Source organism: Phyllobates terribilis, unplaced genomic scaffold, assembly GCF_046119375.1.
Source record: "Phyllobates terribilis strain yellow unplaced genomic scaffold, ASM4611937v1 Scaffold_116__1_contigs__length_5312468, whole genome shotgun sequence".
NCBI lineage: Eukaryota > Metazoa > Chordata > Amphibia > Anura > Dendrobatidae > Phyllobates > Phyllobates terribilis.
Window position 1 is genome coordinate 122,280 of NW_027362876.1, and position 19,929 is coordinate 142,208.

The 19,929-nt window shown below is 44.0% G+C and overlaps 1 protein-coding gene across 1 annotated transcript in view; it reads left to right on the plus strand.

Annotated features, from left to right (window-relative positions):
• Positions 1–414: 414 nt before the first annotated feature.
• Positions 415–19,929, plus strand: part of LOC141201449 (uncharacterized) — a 62,090-nt gene continuing 42,575 nt past the window's right edge. Inside the window, exons 1-7 of the mRNA XM_073663441.1 lie at positions 415–491; positions 4,268–4,417; positions 4,547–4,726; positions 4,810–4,933; positions 5,017–5,114; positions 5,312–5,402; positions 12,060–13,078. Of these exons, the coding sequence (XP_073519542.1) occupies positions 4,325–4,417; positions 4,547–4,726; positions 4,810–4,933; positions 5,017–5,114; positions 5,312–5,402; positions 12,060–13,078 (1,605 nt within the window). The 5' untranslated portion in view covers positions 415–491; positions 4,268–4,324. The remainder of the gene's footprint in view (positions 492–4,267; positions 4,418–4,546; positions 4,727–4,809; positions 4,934–5,016; positions 5,115–5,311; positions 5,403–12,059; positions 13,079–19,929) is intronic.

Genomic DNA, 19,929 nt, shown 5'->3' on the forward strand with positions numbered 1-19,929 from the left:
CCTCGTACACACTCGACTCCGCCCCGTACGCCTCGTACACACGCGTCTCCGCTCCGTACGCCTCGTACACGCGCGACTCCTCCCCATATGCCTCGGAAACGTGCAGCTTCACTCCGTTTGCCTCCTACACGCGCGACTCTGCCCTGTACTCCTCGTACACACTCGACTCCGCCCCGTACGCCTCGTACACACACGGCTCCGCTCCGTACACCTCGTACACGCGCGGCTCCGCTCCGTACACCTCGTACACGCGCGGCTCCGCTCCGTGCACCTCGTACACACACGGCTCTGCTACATCCACACTGTAAACCCCTCCTGACCCCACACATAAACTTCAGCTCATCCAGCACCATGACAACCAGCACAGCAGAGTCCTGCATCCACTGAGGCCCCTGATCATGTGACCCCTGACTCCTCCCCTCCTGTGACCTCATCACAGCTCCTGTGCTCACTGAGCAGCCATATATGTGGTGGCGGCTCTGCAGGTGGAGGTATGTGGAGACTCCCATTACTGGGCGCAGGGGGCATTAACCCCTTCAGCACGGAGACTCTTTTGGGGTCTTGTGTTGCCCCTTTATAAGAATCATAAGGTTTTTGTTCTGTTTCCTGTAATAGATACATACGACCCAACTATGGAGACAGGGAGGGAGGAAACGTATTGTTCTCATAGTACAGGGCCCCTTTACTGGCCCCACAGTGTAATGCCCCCATTATGCCCCTTATGCAGGATGTATGATGCCCCCCACAGTGTAATGCCCCCATTATGCCCCTTATGCAGTATGCATGATGCCCCCCACAGTGTAATACCCCCATTATGCCCCTTATGTAGGATGTATGATGCCCCCCACAGTGTAATGCCCCCATTATTGCCCTGATGCAGTATATATGATGCCCCCACACAGTGTAATGCCCCCATTATGCCCCTTGTGCAGTATGTATGATGACACCACACAGTGTAATGCCCCCATTATGCCCCTTATGCAGGATGTATGATGCCCCAACACAGTGTAATGCCCCCATTACGCCCCTTATGTAGTATGTATGATGCCCCCACACAGCGTAATGCCCCCATTATGCACCTTATGCAGGATGTATGAGGCCCCCACACAGTGTAATGCCTCCATTATGCCCCTTATGCAGGATGTATGATGCCCCCACACAGTGTAATGTCTCCATTATGCCCCTTATGCAGTATGTATGAAGCCCCACACAGTTTAATGTCCCCATTATGCCCCTTATGCAGTATGTATGATGCCCCCACACAGTGTAATGCCCCCATTATGCCCCTTATGCAGTATGTATGATACCCCACACAGCGTAATGCCCCCATTATGCACCTTATGCAGGATGTATGAGGCCCCCACACAGTGTAATGCCCCCATTATGCCCCTTATGCAGGATGTATGATGCCCCCACACAGTGTAATGCCTCCATTATGCCCCTTATGCAGTATGTATGAAGCCCCACACAGTTTAATGTCCCCATTATGCCCCTTATGCAGTATGTATGATGCCCCCACACAGTGTAATGCCCCCATTATGCCCCTTATGCAGTATGTATGATACCCCACACAGTGTAATGCCCCCATTATGCCCCTTATGCAGTATGTATTATGCCCCCACCCACAGTATAATTTCTCCCCAGTACCACCTGAGGTCCTGTAGTTGGAATAATCCCTCTGGAAAATGGTTTTCCCTCTGCCTGCTCCCCTACATATAGACCCTTGAGCATGTATACACTCATGTAGGGGAGCAGGCCTCACTAGATATCGAGGCTTCGTACAGTAATATACCGCATGAGGATGATATCAGAGGAGTAAGACATTTCTTGAAATCGAGATCAATAGAGTGTAGCAGACATAATGACTTCATGGAGGATCTTCTAAAATTCACTCTTACACATAACTTCTTTCTTTTTGACAGGAAGTACTTCCACCAGCTCAGGGGTACTGCGATGGGGACCTGTTGTGCCCCCTCATATGCTAACCTATTCCTGGGCTGGTGGGAGGAAAATACAATATTCATAGATGATCATAAGTGGTGGCATCCATATATTGGGGTTTAGTATAGATATATTGACGACATTTTTATCATCTGGTCAGGAACGAGTGAAAAGTTTCTTGAATTTGTCAGGGAACTCAATATCTATAGAGTGAGCCTGAGATTTATGTCAGAGTTTAAATATTACCAGTTGCCTTTGCTGGATGTACTAATCAAGAATGAAGGGGATGGGACCTTAGGTACACTCATCTACCATAAACCTACAAGCACTAATAAACTATTGAAGTGGGATAGTCACCACCCCATCCTCATTAAAAAAAAGCAATATCCAAGAGCCAATTTTTACGATTGAGAAGAGACTGCTCTAATGTCACAGAGTTTAATATACAGGCAATAGACATGAACACCAGATTCATGGAAAAGGGTACCCACGATACATTTTGGATTCCACACGATTGTTTGCAGAAAATCAGGAGAGACAGACATTCCTCCATACCTAACCAAGAGAGCAAGAAAAAGATGGGATAACACGAGTAATAGGAACTTATCACAATCAGAGTGACCATATCTTTAATATCCTCAGAAAACCCTGGCCAACCGGGACCTGAGGGTGCTGTGGGATGTACTCCCACAATAACTTTCAGAAAGGGTCGGTCAATTAGGGACCGTTTAGTGCATAGTTTCTATAAAAACCTGCACCCAAGTGGACTTGGCTGGATAGAAGAGTGTGCGGTTTCTTTAGATGTGGATAAAGTTGTACATGTAATTGGATGAGACCATGTAAATCTTTCTCGAGTTCCTCTACAGGTAAAATCTTTTTCCAGAGGGATTATTCCAACTGTAAAACCTCAGGACTTTTATATATGGCCACATGCACCTGCCCCCTAGATTTTGTATGAACGACCAAGAGGCAGTCTAAGAGGAGGGTGGGGGAGGGGGCATTTGGGTAATTTATGCCATGGTCAGGACACCCCAATTAGTGAGACTCATGAACAGTGCACATCGAGGTGAAACCGGAAACATCTCGTTTTGTATCATTGCGGCGGTTAAACCCAATGTGAGAGGAGGTGATCACAATAGATGTATCAAAAAGGAAAGCGAGTGGATTCCAGACTGGATGCACAAGCCCCTAAGGTACTCGAGGAGCAAATTTCCTATGCCTGTTTTGTGTGAATACATCCATATTCTGATTTACATTTTTGGATTTTATATTCTACCCATTGCTACTCAGTTTCCTGAGAATGGGGTTCACATATTGTTTTACTTCTTCGAGAGATCTGAGCTTCTGTATCAGAATTATTTCTTATTAGTTATATCCCACTTATACTATTTAGTAACTAACAAGTGTGGTGTTCCTTGTGTATGTCTAATTATGCAATAGGGGTCAAATTTGACCATTTAGAAATTTACTGTGGGCCACCATCCCATATTTTCTAGAAGTAGATCTACATGCTTATTGTATGATGGGAGGATGTGCAATACTTGTTGTTAGTCTCCCATGATGCTGATCTCAGAGGGAGGATTTTTCATTTGATGGAATGCGATCCAATATCATATGCACTCCGGTGTGGAGCGCAGACATCTGGGCATGCGCAATCGTGGACAATGATCCTAGATTCGCTCTGGCGTGGAATGATAAGTACGGGCATGCACAGTCACAGTTACGAGTGGAGCAGCGGCAATCAGTTTATCTGGTGTTTCAGCATAAAGCACGTCACTTCTGGACAATCGCACTAGGGGATGGACATTATCGGACCTCTAGCTCATGAGAAATAGCGTAGGTGCAGTACATTATTGTAGACAGACTCCATTTTGTATATCCTGTGACAATTCACCTCTAGGAATGGGAATGAGCCTCCTAGTCTGGGAGGGGTTTTGGATGAATTGGGATATTTATACATGGGCACCTGGCTATTAGGCACACTATGCTGAACATCATGAATTATCATCCTTATATCAAGCCTCCTGATGAACCTGTTGGGGAAACGCGTTGAGGTGGATTATTGAAACATTGTCGGTAAATGAGACGAGAATTAGCTTTATGGAAGATGAATCTTTGAGAAAGTGTTCAGCTGCAGACTCCAAGAAAGAAACTGCTTGTTGTCTGTGGCCTAAAATATATAGGTTTTATTACCAGATGTAAAGAAGAAATCTAAATACTGTAAAATAATATATCTCCTCATATGTTTCCCTTTATTATCTCCAGTAATTGTATTATTACACAGGACTTTTATGATGTTACATCGGCTCATCATCTTCTCATTTAGGTCCCTACAATATCAGATCCTCTCAGTGAAGGTCTTCCATTTAAGAGAATTTTTCTTATGGACCCATCAAAGATGGATATGGACAGAGACAAGATGGCGAAGAGGATATTACATCTTACCCTAGAGATCCTCTTCCAGCTTACTGGAGAGGTGAGAGATTCTGATGACGTCACATTACATCATTCTTATCTATGGGAATAACAGATGGACAGAACTGGAGAGGTGAGGACTCTGGAAATGTCTGAAGTGAGATTTAATAATGTGTCTCTCCATAACCAGGATTACATAGTAGTGAAGAAGACCTCTAGTGGGCACTGCCAGGCCCCTGTATCTGAGGGATGGGAAAGACCCCTGAGCCCAATCACAGGGCCTCCATCTCACCTCTTGATTCATGAGGACATCAATGACCAGAAGATCCTAGAACTTGCCTACAAGATGATTGAGCTGCTGACTGGAGAGGTGACACTGCTGGGAATGCTGGGACATTACACAGTAATACTATGAAAGGATCAGGGGTATGACTGTATGATTGTATGTGTCAGGTTCCTATAAGATGTCAGGATGTTGCTGTCTATTTCTCCATGGAGGAGTGGGAGTATTTAGAAGGACACAAAGATTTGTACAAAGACGTCATGATGGAGGTTCTCCAGCCCCTCATATCACCAGGTAACAGACGAGGCTAAATACACACGGTCTATAATTATCTGTATGTAAAGAATGAATTCAGTCCCTGTATGTGTTTCCTCCAGATATATCCAGTAAGAGGACAACACCAGAGAGATGTCCCCGTCCTCTTCTTCCACAGGACTGTAAACAAGAAGAGCCCAATGTTCCTCAGGATCATCAGGTAGATGGAGAGAAGGTGTCATGAGAGCTCCCCTATGATGTGTACACGGCTGTGAAGGTCTTGTGCTCAGTCTTGTTTTATCCACCAGTATTATGTGTTTTTTGCTTGTGTAATGAGAACGGTGGAGATGGCAGGATTAGAGCTGATCATAGATGTGACTTCTCATCTGTCTGTGACTTTTACAATATTTGTTTCAGGGTGAAGATCTGACCCATATTAACACTACAGAGACATATGTAAGGGGTGATGAGTGGTGTAAAGAGGAAATTCCTACATATGACTACCCAGGTGAGTAATAACCACTAAACTCAGAGAAGTCACAGATTCTTCTCAGTCACCGGCTGTGGCTGCTTTATCAGTGGTGTAGTCCGGCCGTATCACAATCATGTGATCACCATTTTGCCTCTAGACCACAACATTCTCCTCCACCCAAAACTGTTCAAATGATTTTGAGCATTAAAACCCTTTTCCATAGAACTTACAACCTGGAGAATCCACCTACCCCCTGGGATTAGTAGACGCTGATCGTTACCTGCCCAGATCTGTAAACTACAAAGCCAAATGACCGCATACATAGAATTTGCTGACAAGTTAGAAAATCACTTGATGAAAAATAATATGATGGGTCTGTAAGAGAAAGCGGAGGGTAATGATGCTGTTCCTTCCTAGATCCCTGATATCTTATTGGATGAATCCACCTTCTCTCCCTTCTGTGCTGCTGAATGTGCTCATATGGTCCCTACAAGACCAGGTCCAGTCTTTCTGGCCAAACTTTACTTTTATGATCTACAACATTAAATGCGCAGTGAGGGCCAAGTGTGAATTTCTGTACAATAACAACAGAGTTTCCCTTTATCCTGATTTTTCAATTTATTTTAAAACCGACTAACTTCAAACAGGATAGTGATAAACTATATTAAAAACATTACACCTGTGCTATGATATACTGTATCTCTAAGCTAAATTTAAGACACCTCAGCTCTGCACTATTATAAAAAGTTCTCTTTGAACGTCTAATATTTCTTCATGAAATTCATCTGACAGAAAATATTGGCCCTTACGATAGTTTAGATTGCCAAGAGCCACCGAGCCCCATACTCTAATTACCCCAGAGAGGTTTCACCACTAGTTACTCACTATTTACTGATGGAGACTGTTGAGTTTGATCATTTCAGTAGATGTGTTATTGTCTATAGTCACAGTTTTGACTACAGTAATTAGTGCCAAAAATACTCTGATTTAACCCTTTCCTACAGCCAGTTTTGTGTTCCTATCAGGGCCCATTTTTCAAATCTGACGTGTGTCACTTTATGTGGTGATAATTTTGGAATTCTTCACAAAGGATAATAGGAAGCAAATGGACCTTACAAATAATATTCCAACTTCTCTTGAATGTGACACTACCCCATATACGGTTGTACACTACTGTCTGGGCACATGGCAGGTTAAGAAGGGAAGAAGCGCCATTTAGCTATTTGAATGCAGATCTTGATAGAATAGTTCGCAGACACAATGTATTGGGGGCACTGTTCATAGTCACCTGGCAGCTCAAAAGATGGCTACCACGAACAGACTTGGCGCCATCTACTCCATTTTCCTGATCCCTGGGTTTGCCTTGCTCATCACCCTTTAACCCCTCTACATGGATCTGGACTTACACAGAGACCCCTAGGCTTGGGCCATGGTGTTACCTGCTGTTCTGTGGTGTGAGATGGGAAGAAGAATGGTCAGGTAGCCGGGTCATATCCATGAGGGCAGAGAAAATACAAAATCAGAAGACGCAAGAGTAGTCAGTAAACGGGCCGGGGTCACAACAGGAAACAAATACACAAGCCGGGAGCTGAGCACAGAGGACTGAACCAGAGGAGAACAAGCCTGTATCTGGCAGCTTCCGGCAATATGCTTTCAGCTTTAGTAGGGTGTGGTGCTTTCCAATTGGCTGAAGCAGGAAGCAGATTACTCCAGCTGGACAGCACACACACCCATACTGCCAGACTGGATAGTACTACAGGTCCCAGGCTTCCTAATCTTACTGGCTGGACAGAGCCTGCTCCGCCCAGAGCTTCTGGTTCTGACGTCTCCTCCATCACCAGCGCTGCCTGCAGGATGAATAAGGCGGCTCCTGGTGACAGAAGCAGACGTCGCAGGAGCAGATCCCAGAGGAGATGGGACCCACCATTTACAGAAGCCCTAATGTGACCAAATTTCAGAAAACCAGAGCAGTAGAAATCCCCATAAAGTGACTCCATTTTGGAAATTATAACCCTCAGTGAATTAATCTATAGGAGTAGTGACTATTTTGACTCCACAGGCACTTTCTGGATATTAGCACGCAGTGGATGTTGGAGAGTGAAAATTACAAATATATCATTTTATTGCTCAACACATAGTGTCCAGATTGTGCTCCAGGAGACACACACCATCAATTAAGTGGGTTCTTCTCACTATAGTAATGCCAAATACATGGATGCTAAATGTGTTTTGGGCGCACTGCAAGGCTCAGAAGTGAGGGGGAGATCTGACTTTGGGAGAGTGGATATTGCTGGATTGGTTTATGGAAGCCATGTTGCTTTTCAAAAGCCTTTGAGCCACTAATGATGTGGAAACCTCTGGTTTTCCACTGACAGATGATGGACCTGAGTGAGGACTTGTTTTTTTGTGAGATGAGTAGAACTTTTTATTGGTATTTTTTCACCTACATAACATTGTTTGGTGGCTTTTTATTCCATATTTTGGAGGCAGAATTAACAAACAGTTGAACACCACGCTCCACTGGTTCTTTCTATGAGGTTTTCTATTAGACTGTGAACTGTTATTGTCTTGGTGAATAATGACGGCTAACATAAGGCAAAATTAAAAAAAAATCTCTGAAAAAGATACAGCCTTACCAACACCAAATCATATAACAAATGCACTAGCAGGATGCTGCAGACCCCCATGATAAAGGCAGTGCAGGTGCAAAATACTTATGGAGCAATCACTCACAAACCTACCAATTCATGGAGGGTGTGGTTGCCTAGTATTAAAGACTAGATGGTGGCCCGATTCTAACGTATCGGGTATTCTAGAATATGTCTCCCGACGGTGGCGTACTTATTTTAAATCTGGCGCCAATTGGCCGGAGACGGTGTTTAAATTTGGGGCTGATATCGCTGATTGGTCGCAGCCGCCGGTCGCGACCAGTCAGCGAACCGTGTTAGTGAGGACCGGGCAATTATAGTGAGGACTTATAATGCCCCATGCAGGATGTCACATCCCCTCCCTCTCTTATAATGCGCCATGCAGGATGTCCCTTGTCCCCCCCCACCATATAATGCCCCATGCAGGATGTCACATCCCCCCTTCCATTATAATGGCCCATGCAGGATGTCACCCCCCCTCCCTTATAATGCCTCATGCAGGAAGTCACATCCCCCTTCCCTTATAATGCCCCATGCAGGAAGTCACATCCCCCCTTTATAATGCCCCATGCAGGAAGTCACCTCCCTATAATGCCCCATGCAGGAAGTCACATCTCCTCCATATAATGCCCCATGCAGGATGTCACATCCCCCTTTCCATTATAATGGCCCATGCAGGATGTCACCCCCCCCTCCCTTATAATGCCCCATGCAAGAAGTCACATCCCCCCCTCCCTTATAATGCCCCATGCAGGAAGTCACATCCCCCCATATAATGCCCCATGCAGGATGTCACATCCCCCCTTCCATTATAATGGCCCATGCAGGATGTCACCCCCCTCCCTTATAATGCCCCATGCAGGAAGTCACATCCCCCCTCCCTTATAATGCCCCATGCAGGAAGTCACCCCCCCCCATATAATGCCCCATGCAGGAAGTCACATCCCCCCCATATAATGCCCCATGCAGGAGGTCACATCCCCCCCATATAATGGCCCATGCAGGATGTCACCCCCCTCCCTTATAATGCCCCATGCAGGATGTCACATCCCCTCCCTCTCTTATAATGCACCATGCAGGAAGTCACATCCCCCCCTCCCTTATAATGCCCCATGCAGGATGTCACATCCCCCTTTCCATTATAATGGTCCATGCAGGATGTCACCCCCCCTCCCTTATAATGCCCCATGCAGGAAGTCATATCCCCCCCTCCCTTATAATGCCCCATGCAGGAAGTCACATACCCCCCATATAATGCCCCATTCAGGAAGTCACCTCCCTTATAATGCCCCATGCAGGAAGTCACATCCCCCCATATAATGCCTCATGCAGTATGTCACATCCCCCCTTCCATTATAATGGCCCATGCAGGATGTCACCCCCACCCTTATAATGCCCCATGCAGGAAGTCACATCCCCCCCCCTCCCTTATAATGCCCCATGCAGGAAGTCACTTCCCCCCATATAATGCCCCATGCAGGATGTCACCCCCCCTTATAATGCCCCATGCAGGGTGTCACCCCCCCCTGTTTAATGCCCTATACAGGATGTCACCCCCCCCCCCCTTATAATGCCCCATGCAGGAAGTCACATCCCTCCTCCCTTATAATGCCCCATGGAGGAAGTCACATCCCCCCCAAATAATGCCCCATGCAGGAAGTCACATCCCCCCCATATAATGCCCCATGCAGGAAGTTATATCCCCCCAATATAATGGCCCATGCAGCATGTCACCCCCCCTTATAATTCCCCATGCAGCAAGACACATCCCCCTCCCTTATAATGCCCCATGCAGGAAGTCACAGCCCCCCATATAATGCACCATGCAGGAACTCACATCCCCCCCATATAATGCCCCATGCAGGAAGTCACATCCCCCCATATAATGCCCCATGCAGGATGTCACCCCCCCCCCTGTTTAATGCCCTATGCAGGATGTCACCTCCCCCCCATATAATGCCCCATGCAGGAAGTCATATCCCCCCCCTCCCTTATAATGCCCCATGCAGGAAGTCACATCCCCCCCATATAATGCCCCATGCAGGAAGTCACATCCCCCTTTCCATTATAGTGGCCCATGCAGGATGTCACCCCCCCTCCCTTATAATGCCCCATGTAGGAAGTCACATCCCTCGCTCCCTTATAATGCCCCATGCAGGAAGTCACATACCCCCCATATAATGCCCCATGCAGGAAGTCACCTCCCTTATAATGCCCCATGCAGGAAGTCAACCCCCCCATATAATGCCTCATGCAGTATGTCACATCCCCCCTTCCATTATAATGGCCCATGCAGGATGTCACCCCCCTTATAATGCCCCATGCAGGAAGTCACATCCCCCCCCTCCCTTATAATGCCCCATGCAGGAAGTCACTTCCCCCCATATAATGCCCCATGCAGGATATCACCCCCTCTTATAATGCCCCATGCAGGGTGTCACCCCCCCCTGTTTAATGCCCTATGCAGGATGTCACCCCCCCCTTATAATGCCCCATGCAGGAAGTCACATCCCCCCTCCCTTATAATGCCCCATGCAGGAAGTCACATCCCCCCCAAATAATGCCCCATGCAGGAAGTCACATCCCCCCCATATAATGCCCCATGCAGGAAGTTATATCCCCCCAATATAATGGCCCATGCAGGATGTCACCCCCCCTAATAATGCCCCATGCAGGAAGTCACATCCCCCCTCCCTTATAATGCCCCATGCAGGAAGTCACATCCCCCCATATAATGCACCATGCAGGAAGTCACATCCCCCCCCATATAATGCCCCATGCAGGAAGTCACATCCCCCCATATAATGCCCCATGCAGGATGTCACCCCCTCCCCCTGTTTAATGCCCTATGCAGGATGTCACCCCCCCATATAATGCCCCATGCAGGAAGTCACATCCCCCCCTCCCTTATAATGCCCCATGCAGTAAGTCACATCCCCCCCCTTATAATGCCCCATGCAGGAAGTCACATCCCCCCCTTATAATGCCCCATGCAGGAAATCACATCCCCCCCATATAATGCCCCATGCAGGAAGTCACATCGCTCCCATATAATGCCCCATGCAGGAAGTCACATCCCCCCCATATAATGGCCCATGCAGGATGTCACCCCCCTTATAATGCCCCATGCAGGATGTCTCCCTCCCCCCTGTTTAGTGCCCTATGCAGGATGTCACCTCCCCCCTCCTCTATAATGCCCCATGCAGGAAGTCACATCCCCCCCTCCCTTATAATGCCCCATGTCCTGCATCCCCTCCCTCTCTTATAATGCGCCATGCAGGATGTCACATCCCCTCCCTCTCTTATAATGCCCCATGAAGGATGTCACATTCCCCCTTCTATTTTAATGGCCCATGCAGGATGTCACCCCCCCTCCCTTATAATGCCCCATGCAGGAAGACACATCCCCCCCACCCTTATAATGCCCCATGCAGGAAGTCACATAACCCCCATATAATGCCCGTTGCCGCTGATCTCCCGACGGTAGCCGAATGGAGGTCAGCGGCGCCTCCGGTCGGGGTACTTATGTTGCCAGCAGCTGGCTGCATCGCCACTGACCTCCGTGCGGCAGATGAACCGCTAACGGCCGCCATCTTTTTCTGAAATCTCGCGTCGCTGATTGGCCGCGGCCGGACCAATCAGCGACGCGGGATTTCCTGGACAGACAGACGGGATAAGATAATTATATATATTAGATGCACACAGAAGAAGCTTGCATAGGACACCAGTCACACAGGCAGGTTTGATGCACAGTGTCTGGCTTAGCCTATTGATGATGCTCATACTATTAGATCAGGAGGGCTACCCAGCACTATATAAGTGCACCCACATGGACAGACACCCCAGTACACCCAACCAACACTAAATTGCTAGTGCATTTGTTATCTGATTTGGTGTTGGTAAGACTGATTTTTCTGTGATGTTTTCTTGGTAAATAACTTTTACATAAAGTGAATTTTTACGGAGAGTTTAAGTAGAAATGTTCAACAATATAAATTTTAAGGATATGTTATTCATAAATAATAATTGGTTTTATTCTTTCCAGATGACTGTACCGAGAGATCAGAGGGACAGCTGAAATCAAGTTTTATCAGACATAAGATAACCCACACAGAGGAGAAGCCTTTTTCTTGTTCAGAATGTGGGAAATGTTTTAGCCATAAATCATCTTTGGTTATACACCAGAGAACCCACACAGGAGAGAAGCCTTTTTCATGTTCAGAATGTGGAAAATGTTTTGGCCATAAATCAGCTTTAGTTAATCACCAGAGAACTCACACAGGGGAGAAGCCTTTTTCTTGTTCAGAATGTGAAAAATGTTTTAGCCAGAAATCAGGTTTGGTTAATCACCAAATAACTCACACAGGGGAGAAGCCTTTTTCCTGTTCAGAATGTGGGAATTTTTTTATCCAGAAATCAGCTTTGGTTAATCACCAGAGAACTCACACGGGGGAGAAGCCTTTTTCCTGTTCAGAATGTGGGAAATGTTTTAGCCAGAAATCAGATTTGGTTAATCACCAGAGGACTCACACAGGGGAGAAGCCTTTTTCCTGTTCAGAATGTGGAAAATGTTTTAGCCATAAATCAGATTTGGTTAATCACCAGAGAACTCACACAGGGCAGAAGCCTTTTTCTTGTTCAGAATGTGGGAAATGTTTTAGCCATAAATCAGCTTTGGTTAATCACCAGAGAACTCACACAGGGGAGAAGCCTTTTTCTTGTTCAGAATGTGGGAAATGTTTTAGCCAGAAATCAGTTTTGGTTAATCATCAGAGAACTCACACAGAGGAGAAGCCTTTTTCTTGTTCAGAATGTGAAAAATGTTTTAGCCAGAAATCAGCTTTGGTTAATCACCAAATAACTCACACAGGTGAGAAGCCTTTTTCATGTTCAGAATGTGGGAAATGTTATGCAGATAAATCAACTCTTAACAAGCATCAGAGAACTCATACAAGGGAAAAGCCTTTTTCATGTTTAGAATGTGGGAAATGTTTTATACGGAAAGCGCATCTTGATGACCACCAGAGAGCCCACACAAGGGAGAAGCCTTTTTATGTTCAGAATGTGGGAAATGTTTTGTGAATAAATCATCACTTCTTAGTTACCAAAGTACTGACACAGGAGAGAAGCCATTTTTATGTTCTTAATGTGGGAAATGGTTTCCTTGGAAATCAACTTTTTTTAAACTTCAGAGAAGTCACACAGGGGAGAAGCCTTTTTCATTCTAATCTAAAATTGTATCTTTTTAAAGGGGTTTTCCACTACTAGGACAACTTCTTCTCATTCCTCATGTTTGGCCTTGTTAAAATAAAAAACAATCATACGCAACTCCCATTCTGGCACCGTTCCATTGTTGTCACAACTTGCGTTTCCAGTGCTCACATAAGGTTGTTACATCACACAATCCTGCTCCTAATCAACACCACCTTTGGATGTATTGAACATCAACAGGAAGGCCATGGCATGGACATAGCACCGAGAGAACGCACACACTGAAAACACTCTCTTCAGACCGTGTTCCGGGGGGAATTATAAGCAATTTACAGCCTCAAACATGACGTCCGATATAGGAAAGAAAGAGGAGATCGGAGGTTAATCTGAGGTCCTCCACCTCCGTCAGCATGTCTGGTATGCAGCGTTTCTTATGGAAGGTCTTATCTTCCTGCTCCGGAGCCATTACTGCCTCATCTCAGCGTGGTAAAAGAAGCAGTCTTAACCCTCATGATGCCAGACAGCTCCAGCCTGTAAATCCTGCACCAACTTCTCTCTTAATGTCGGCCTGAGCAGTGCTTGCTTCACAGGGACATTTACTCCCCCAGCCACAGGGAATTCTGATATGGAGAACGCCATAATTGATTTGTATATCATATTGCATCTATCCCTACTAAACAATAGATGCAGCATTATATACAAATGCTGGAGACCAAATACAAAACTGAAATACGTCCCCTCACTTCTAGCCTGTCACAGCTTACTGACGAGGTACAGAGATTAGAGGCGGATGTCGTACAAGATGTGGACCATCCAAATGCTCATAAATAAACAGTCTGTTTAATTTGGTTGATGACCATGAAAATCACAATAATATCTGGATAAGGGGTATACATGAAATCATCAATGCACAAGCGATCATGCCAACACTATTGACATTAATCAATAATATCCTTGGTGACCCTATTGATAAGGAGCTGGAGACTGACAGGGAACACCATACATTAGGCAATCATGGCCCAGATCCTGAGCATCCAAGGGACATTATCTGTCACATACATTTTTTCAATGTAAAAGAGGCCATTGTGAGGAAAGCAGAGGAGTTGAGTCCTGGTGATTTTCAATGGAAAACGTATACAATCGATCACATATCTATCCTGAATGACACTTGCTAAAAGAAGGGTATTGAAACCACTACTTGATGCTCTATTGAAAAATGGCCTGATGTACTTCTGCGGTACCCTTTCCAGCTGCAGGTCCGAAAAATGGAACATTGTATACTTTGAAAGATCAAAGTGACGAGACCTTTCTGTGATGTCCTGGACATTCCCAGAATCCATATATCTGACTGGCCACCTGCTCCACCATTGCCACAGAGAGTTCCAGCACGTCACAGAAGGCGTTCAATGGATCAGGAACTTGATGATGATGCAGCCAGATGGGAAAGGAACCTGCCAATCATATGAGCTCCTGAAATGAATGTTGTCTTCCCTGATGAGAGACAGTTTGCAGATGCTTACTTATTTCTTTAAGCATATAATTAGATATATCTAAATAGAGCATTAGGTGCCACTCTTCCACTATATAGAATGTCTAAGTTCATATAAGATCTTAGACCAGCATATAAGTTGAGTTCACATGATACTACTGTAATATCAGGCTGTATTACTTTACTTGCTTTATATTCCATGGTTCCACCTAATAGGAATCCTAGAACTGAAAGTTTGACTTACGCCTGTAAAGACAACCCCCAGTTAGGGACTTGCATTGGGATCTGCTTGTTTCGCAATTTCCTACTGTTTTGATATATTCATAATCTATACTTCTTAGACACTGAGAGGTAGACGTTACTATCTATCGTCTATACTTCCTCTTTTCTTTTAATCTTTCTCTCTTCCCCCTCCTCCTTTTTTTTCATATAATATGGCACAACTCAAGACTTGTTCATTGAATGTCAGAGGACTTAATGTTCCAGAGAAAGGAGCTCAAGTGTTTTATCGTAGGCATAAACAGCACGTACATTTTCTCTTTCTTCAGGAGTCACACTTTAGAGACGATCATATACCTCAGTTTTCTAACAGATATTATTCATCTTGGCGTCCCAGAAAAATGCAGTTTTGAAGTCTAAGGTGCTGAGTATAGGCCGGCACAGATCACTGTCGCATGCTATTGTAGAAACACTGTCTGACACGGAGAGGAGGTATGTGTTTAAGATCTCGATCTACTCCAAAATTTTGACTTTGGTAAACGGCTATCTCCCTAATTGTGACCAAATTAAGACAGGCCGTCAATACTTACTTTTTGCTAAGGACCTTATCATCATTGGAGGTGACTTAAATTTTGTCTTGGATCCTTGTTTAGACGCGTCCCTGGGCTGGTGTCACCAATCTAAATCACAATCAAAAGCTTTGCTAAACCTGCTCTGGTCTTTCCAACTGGTCGATGTATGGAGGATACTACATCCAGACTTAAAGGATTGTACGTATTATCCTCCTTTACACAATACATATAGCCGTAGAGACTTTTCCTTAATAAGCCATCACTTGCTTACATGGAAACCTACATCTCACTATGATACTATGTTACATTTGGATAAATATCCTTTGATGGTTAAGACAAAATGGGAGGAGGATGTGGGTCCCTTATCTGAGGAGCAATGGGGGAAATACTGGATTTTGACACCGAAACTTTCATTGTCAGAGTCACAAAGATTGTCCCGAATTCTTCTCATTCATAGGGTATATAGATCCCCAAGTATTTTATTTAAAATTGAAATACAAACGGATGACACATGTCCTAGATGTGGTTAAAATGTTACCCACTTGATGCATATGACGTGGGAATGTGTAAATATTGGCGACTACTGGAAGGGGGTGATCGCTCTTGTACTATCTGTATTTGGGATATTACTTCAGTTGGAACCTAAAATCTGTATCCTAGGACTCCTGGGAGAGGACATAGACCCAGACTCCCATATGGCAATAGCTAGCTCAGGAATATTATTCCAAGACAAAAAGTTGTTAGTACTACATTGGATAGACAATTCTCCCCCAACGATAACAGAACTAAGATCCAGGATAAATAACACTCTATGGTTGGAAAGTGGATCTTATATAAAAAGGAATGCTCTCAAGAAATTCATACACATATGGGAGCAATGGTTAATTACCCCAGGTATTGCTTCAGAAATACTATACTGGACCATTTGTACATTATCCCTGCAATAAACCAGGAATGTATATCCTTATATCTAAGGTGTCAGCAAATATTAATTGTCTCAGTCCACACAATTGTCCCTTCTTAGATATATTCTTTTTCTTTTGATGTCCCAATAGTGAAAATAAGCCGTCAGGAAGTATTCAGATATTTATGTACAAATGTAAAATTACTATTCCAAAACATTGTACTATAGAGCGATATTGGGATTTATATCATTGTAAACCGGTTCTTGTATTGTTTACTGGTTTTTCTTTCTTATTATTTTTTTTGTCACAAAGTTTATATGACAAAAACAAAATGTTGGTCTTTCTTTTGTTAAATAAAAATGATCTGATTGAAAAAAAGAAAGGAGGGAAGGTCTTTACTAGATCAAACGTATAGAAAATATCAAGATCGCATGTGAAGGTACTCATACGAATTCACAGATAAATGTGGTCTCTCATTGGCAAGAAGGTTACATCTACGGATGCAAAGGACATACGTATCCAAAATAAAAGGAGCACCGCGGCTATAAATTCATAACCCCACTGACATAGCTGAAGCATTTCATTGCTATTATAGCTCACTATATAATATTCATGGACAATACCACTAATACTCTTGAAACAAAAATTTATAAATATATTATGGACACTGCCGTTCCTTCCTTACAGACCCCTGAGCAGGAGGTACTAGACAAAGCTTTCACTGAACAAGAGATAGGAGAGGCCAATAAATCATTCCCTATCGGGAAGAGCCCTGGGGCAGATGGATTCAATAATAGATTTTATAAGATGTTTGCACCTCTGTTATTACCTTTTTAACTAAATTGTTCAATAAAATCTCAGAAGACCTTACCCCCCAATCACTTGAAGCTTATATAATGGTTTTATCAAAGCCTGGAAAAGGACCAAATACCTGCCCTAATATTCATCCAATATCATTCATTAATGTAGACGTCAAAATATTTTCTAAAATAATTACAACATGGCTCTCCCACTATCTACCCTCAATTCTTAGCAACGATCAGGTTGGTTTTGTTAAGGTTAGAGAAGCTCGTGATAATATACTGTAGATAAAACATTGTTGTTAAATTCACATGCAAAAGCCGAGGGGATCCCAATGTGCCTTGTTTCTGTCTACGCTAAAAAAGCATTTGACACAGTGCATTGGACTTTCTTGAAGAGCACCTTACCACAAATTGGGTTGCGCTCTTTCTTGTCTAAAATTCGATCCTTATACGCTGACCCTAAAGCAATATGGTAAACGGCCTTCATTCTGACACATTTTCTATTAAAAATGAGACAAAGCAAGAGTGTCCCTTATCACCTCTCCTATACACATTGGTGATGGAACATTTCACGGTAGCGTTATGTAAAAATCCAGATACTAGTGGAGTTACTATAGACTCACATATCTATAAACTAGCTCTACATGCAGATGACTTGTTGCTCTATGTTTCAAACCCACTTATCTCATTTCCCTCTATAATAAAGGATTTAAAAGAATTTGGCCATGTAAGCAATTTTAAAGTCAACTACTCTAAAACAGAAGCCATAAACATAACTTTTAACGCTGAACCGACACAATAACTTATTTCTAACTTTCCCTTTAAGTGGCAGAAAGATGCTAGAAAGTACCTGGGTATACAAATTCCGGTGAACTTGGATGATCTGTATCATTTAAATTATATCCCCCATCCTTGAACAAACGATTCAAAATCTAATTAATTAGAACTTAAAACCCTTGTCCTGGTTTGGACGTTTTAATGTGATCAAAATTGGCATTTTACCAGATCTTCTTTATATATTTCAGACCGTTCCGTGCTGCGTTCCTCAGACCTTTTTCTCCCATCTCAACAATTCTAACAGCAAGTTTGTATGGGGAACATCGAGGCCTAGGATACGTGTTAAAATATTGTGTCGTCCCAAAGAATAAAATGGGGTACTAATCTGCCAGATCTAAAAAAAAATCCCATCAATCTTCGATTCTTATGAGAACAGTGGACTGATTTAGGTTTATGTAAAATAAGCAGTGGATGAAACTGGAAGAGGACCTCTCTCTCTGGACACTCACATCTCAACCTTGGATTGACAAAATACATGCAGAAACTAAACTATTAATGATACTCACTATTCTGCCACCGATGTACGTGGGGCGAGATGTGTCTCAGGGATGTGACACGGATCTCTGTATAAGCAATGGCATATACCGTCAACTCACTGACCTGCGATTCTGTTCCTCATGACCTGCACGTGGTAATCCGGAATGATGATGCAGTGATGAATTCAACAGATTTATTTACAGTTCTTGATGAAGTGAGATGAGGGAAAGTGAAGGATGAGGAAAGGGTAGGAATTGTAGGTATTAGAGTTGCTAGGTAAAGTGGTAACAAGAGAATCCTTTCTCCAGTCCTGCAGCATGTGTAGTCAAGATGGATGTGAAGAAGAAGGAAGTGCTGAGCAGGAGATAGGAGGAGTTACAGACCGAAAGGTGTTGTGGGTAAAACACAGGAATAATACATGTTATAACAATGGCCAGTAAATGGCAGCAAAGCACAACAATACAATAATCATGTAACATTAGGTAATGCTCAAAATGGCTGAAAGTCTTTTCAAACAAAGAGCTGGACAGCACACTCCCTATCTGAAATCCCTGGATTTCACTATATTAAATGTCTTGAGGTGGAGGTGTTTTCCTCAAGTACTGAGGGATACCTCAACCTGAAAGACAAACAATGCATGCAAAGCAACAATAACAAATAACAAACGAGGTAGACGAATGTCTATAACAGTTCCTGAAGCAATCCAAAGGATGCCCATCTTCGGATTGGAGAAGCCGCACTAGGCCAAACTGTCTCCAACCCAATTGTAATCCAGTGGTTACAGTTCTTGGAAAGTTCCTTGTGGTTGAATGGATAGTCCTTAATTCTCAACTGACATAAGTAAGATGACCTCTGATATAGGCCTAATGAAAGATTTGGGGTCACCTTGCTTCTTGACTGTTACTTCCACTTTGGACACCTTGCCATCTTCACTTGAAAAGGTTTTCGATATAAGTCCCATAGGCCATGCGTTTCTTTTTGCTTTCTGGTCTCATGAGAACAAAATCTCCTACTTGTGAGCTAGGTTTAACTTGTTGCCATTTTCTCTGTCCTTGAAGAAGATTAAGGTACTCCCTCTTCCATCTACTCCAGAAACAGCCAGATGTTGCACGTGTTTCCAACCTCTCTAATATTTGTTACCGGACACAGAGTCTTCAGGTGGGTTAGGAAGGGTTCCAAGTTTCTGAGTGAGGAGAGTTGCTGGTGTAAGAATAGCAGGAGATTCCGAATCCATAGATATGGGAACAAGTGGTCTTGAGTTTACAATAGCAGATACTTCTGCTAAGAAAGTGGTTAAGGTCTCTTGACTGAGTCTCGAGAGGTTTGAGTCCATCAACATAGACTCCAGTATCCAACGAGTGATGCCTATCATTCTTTCCCATGATCCGCCCATATGGGAAGC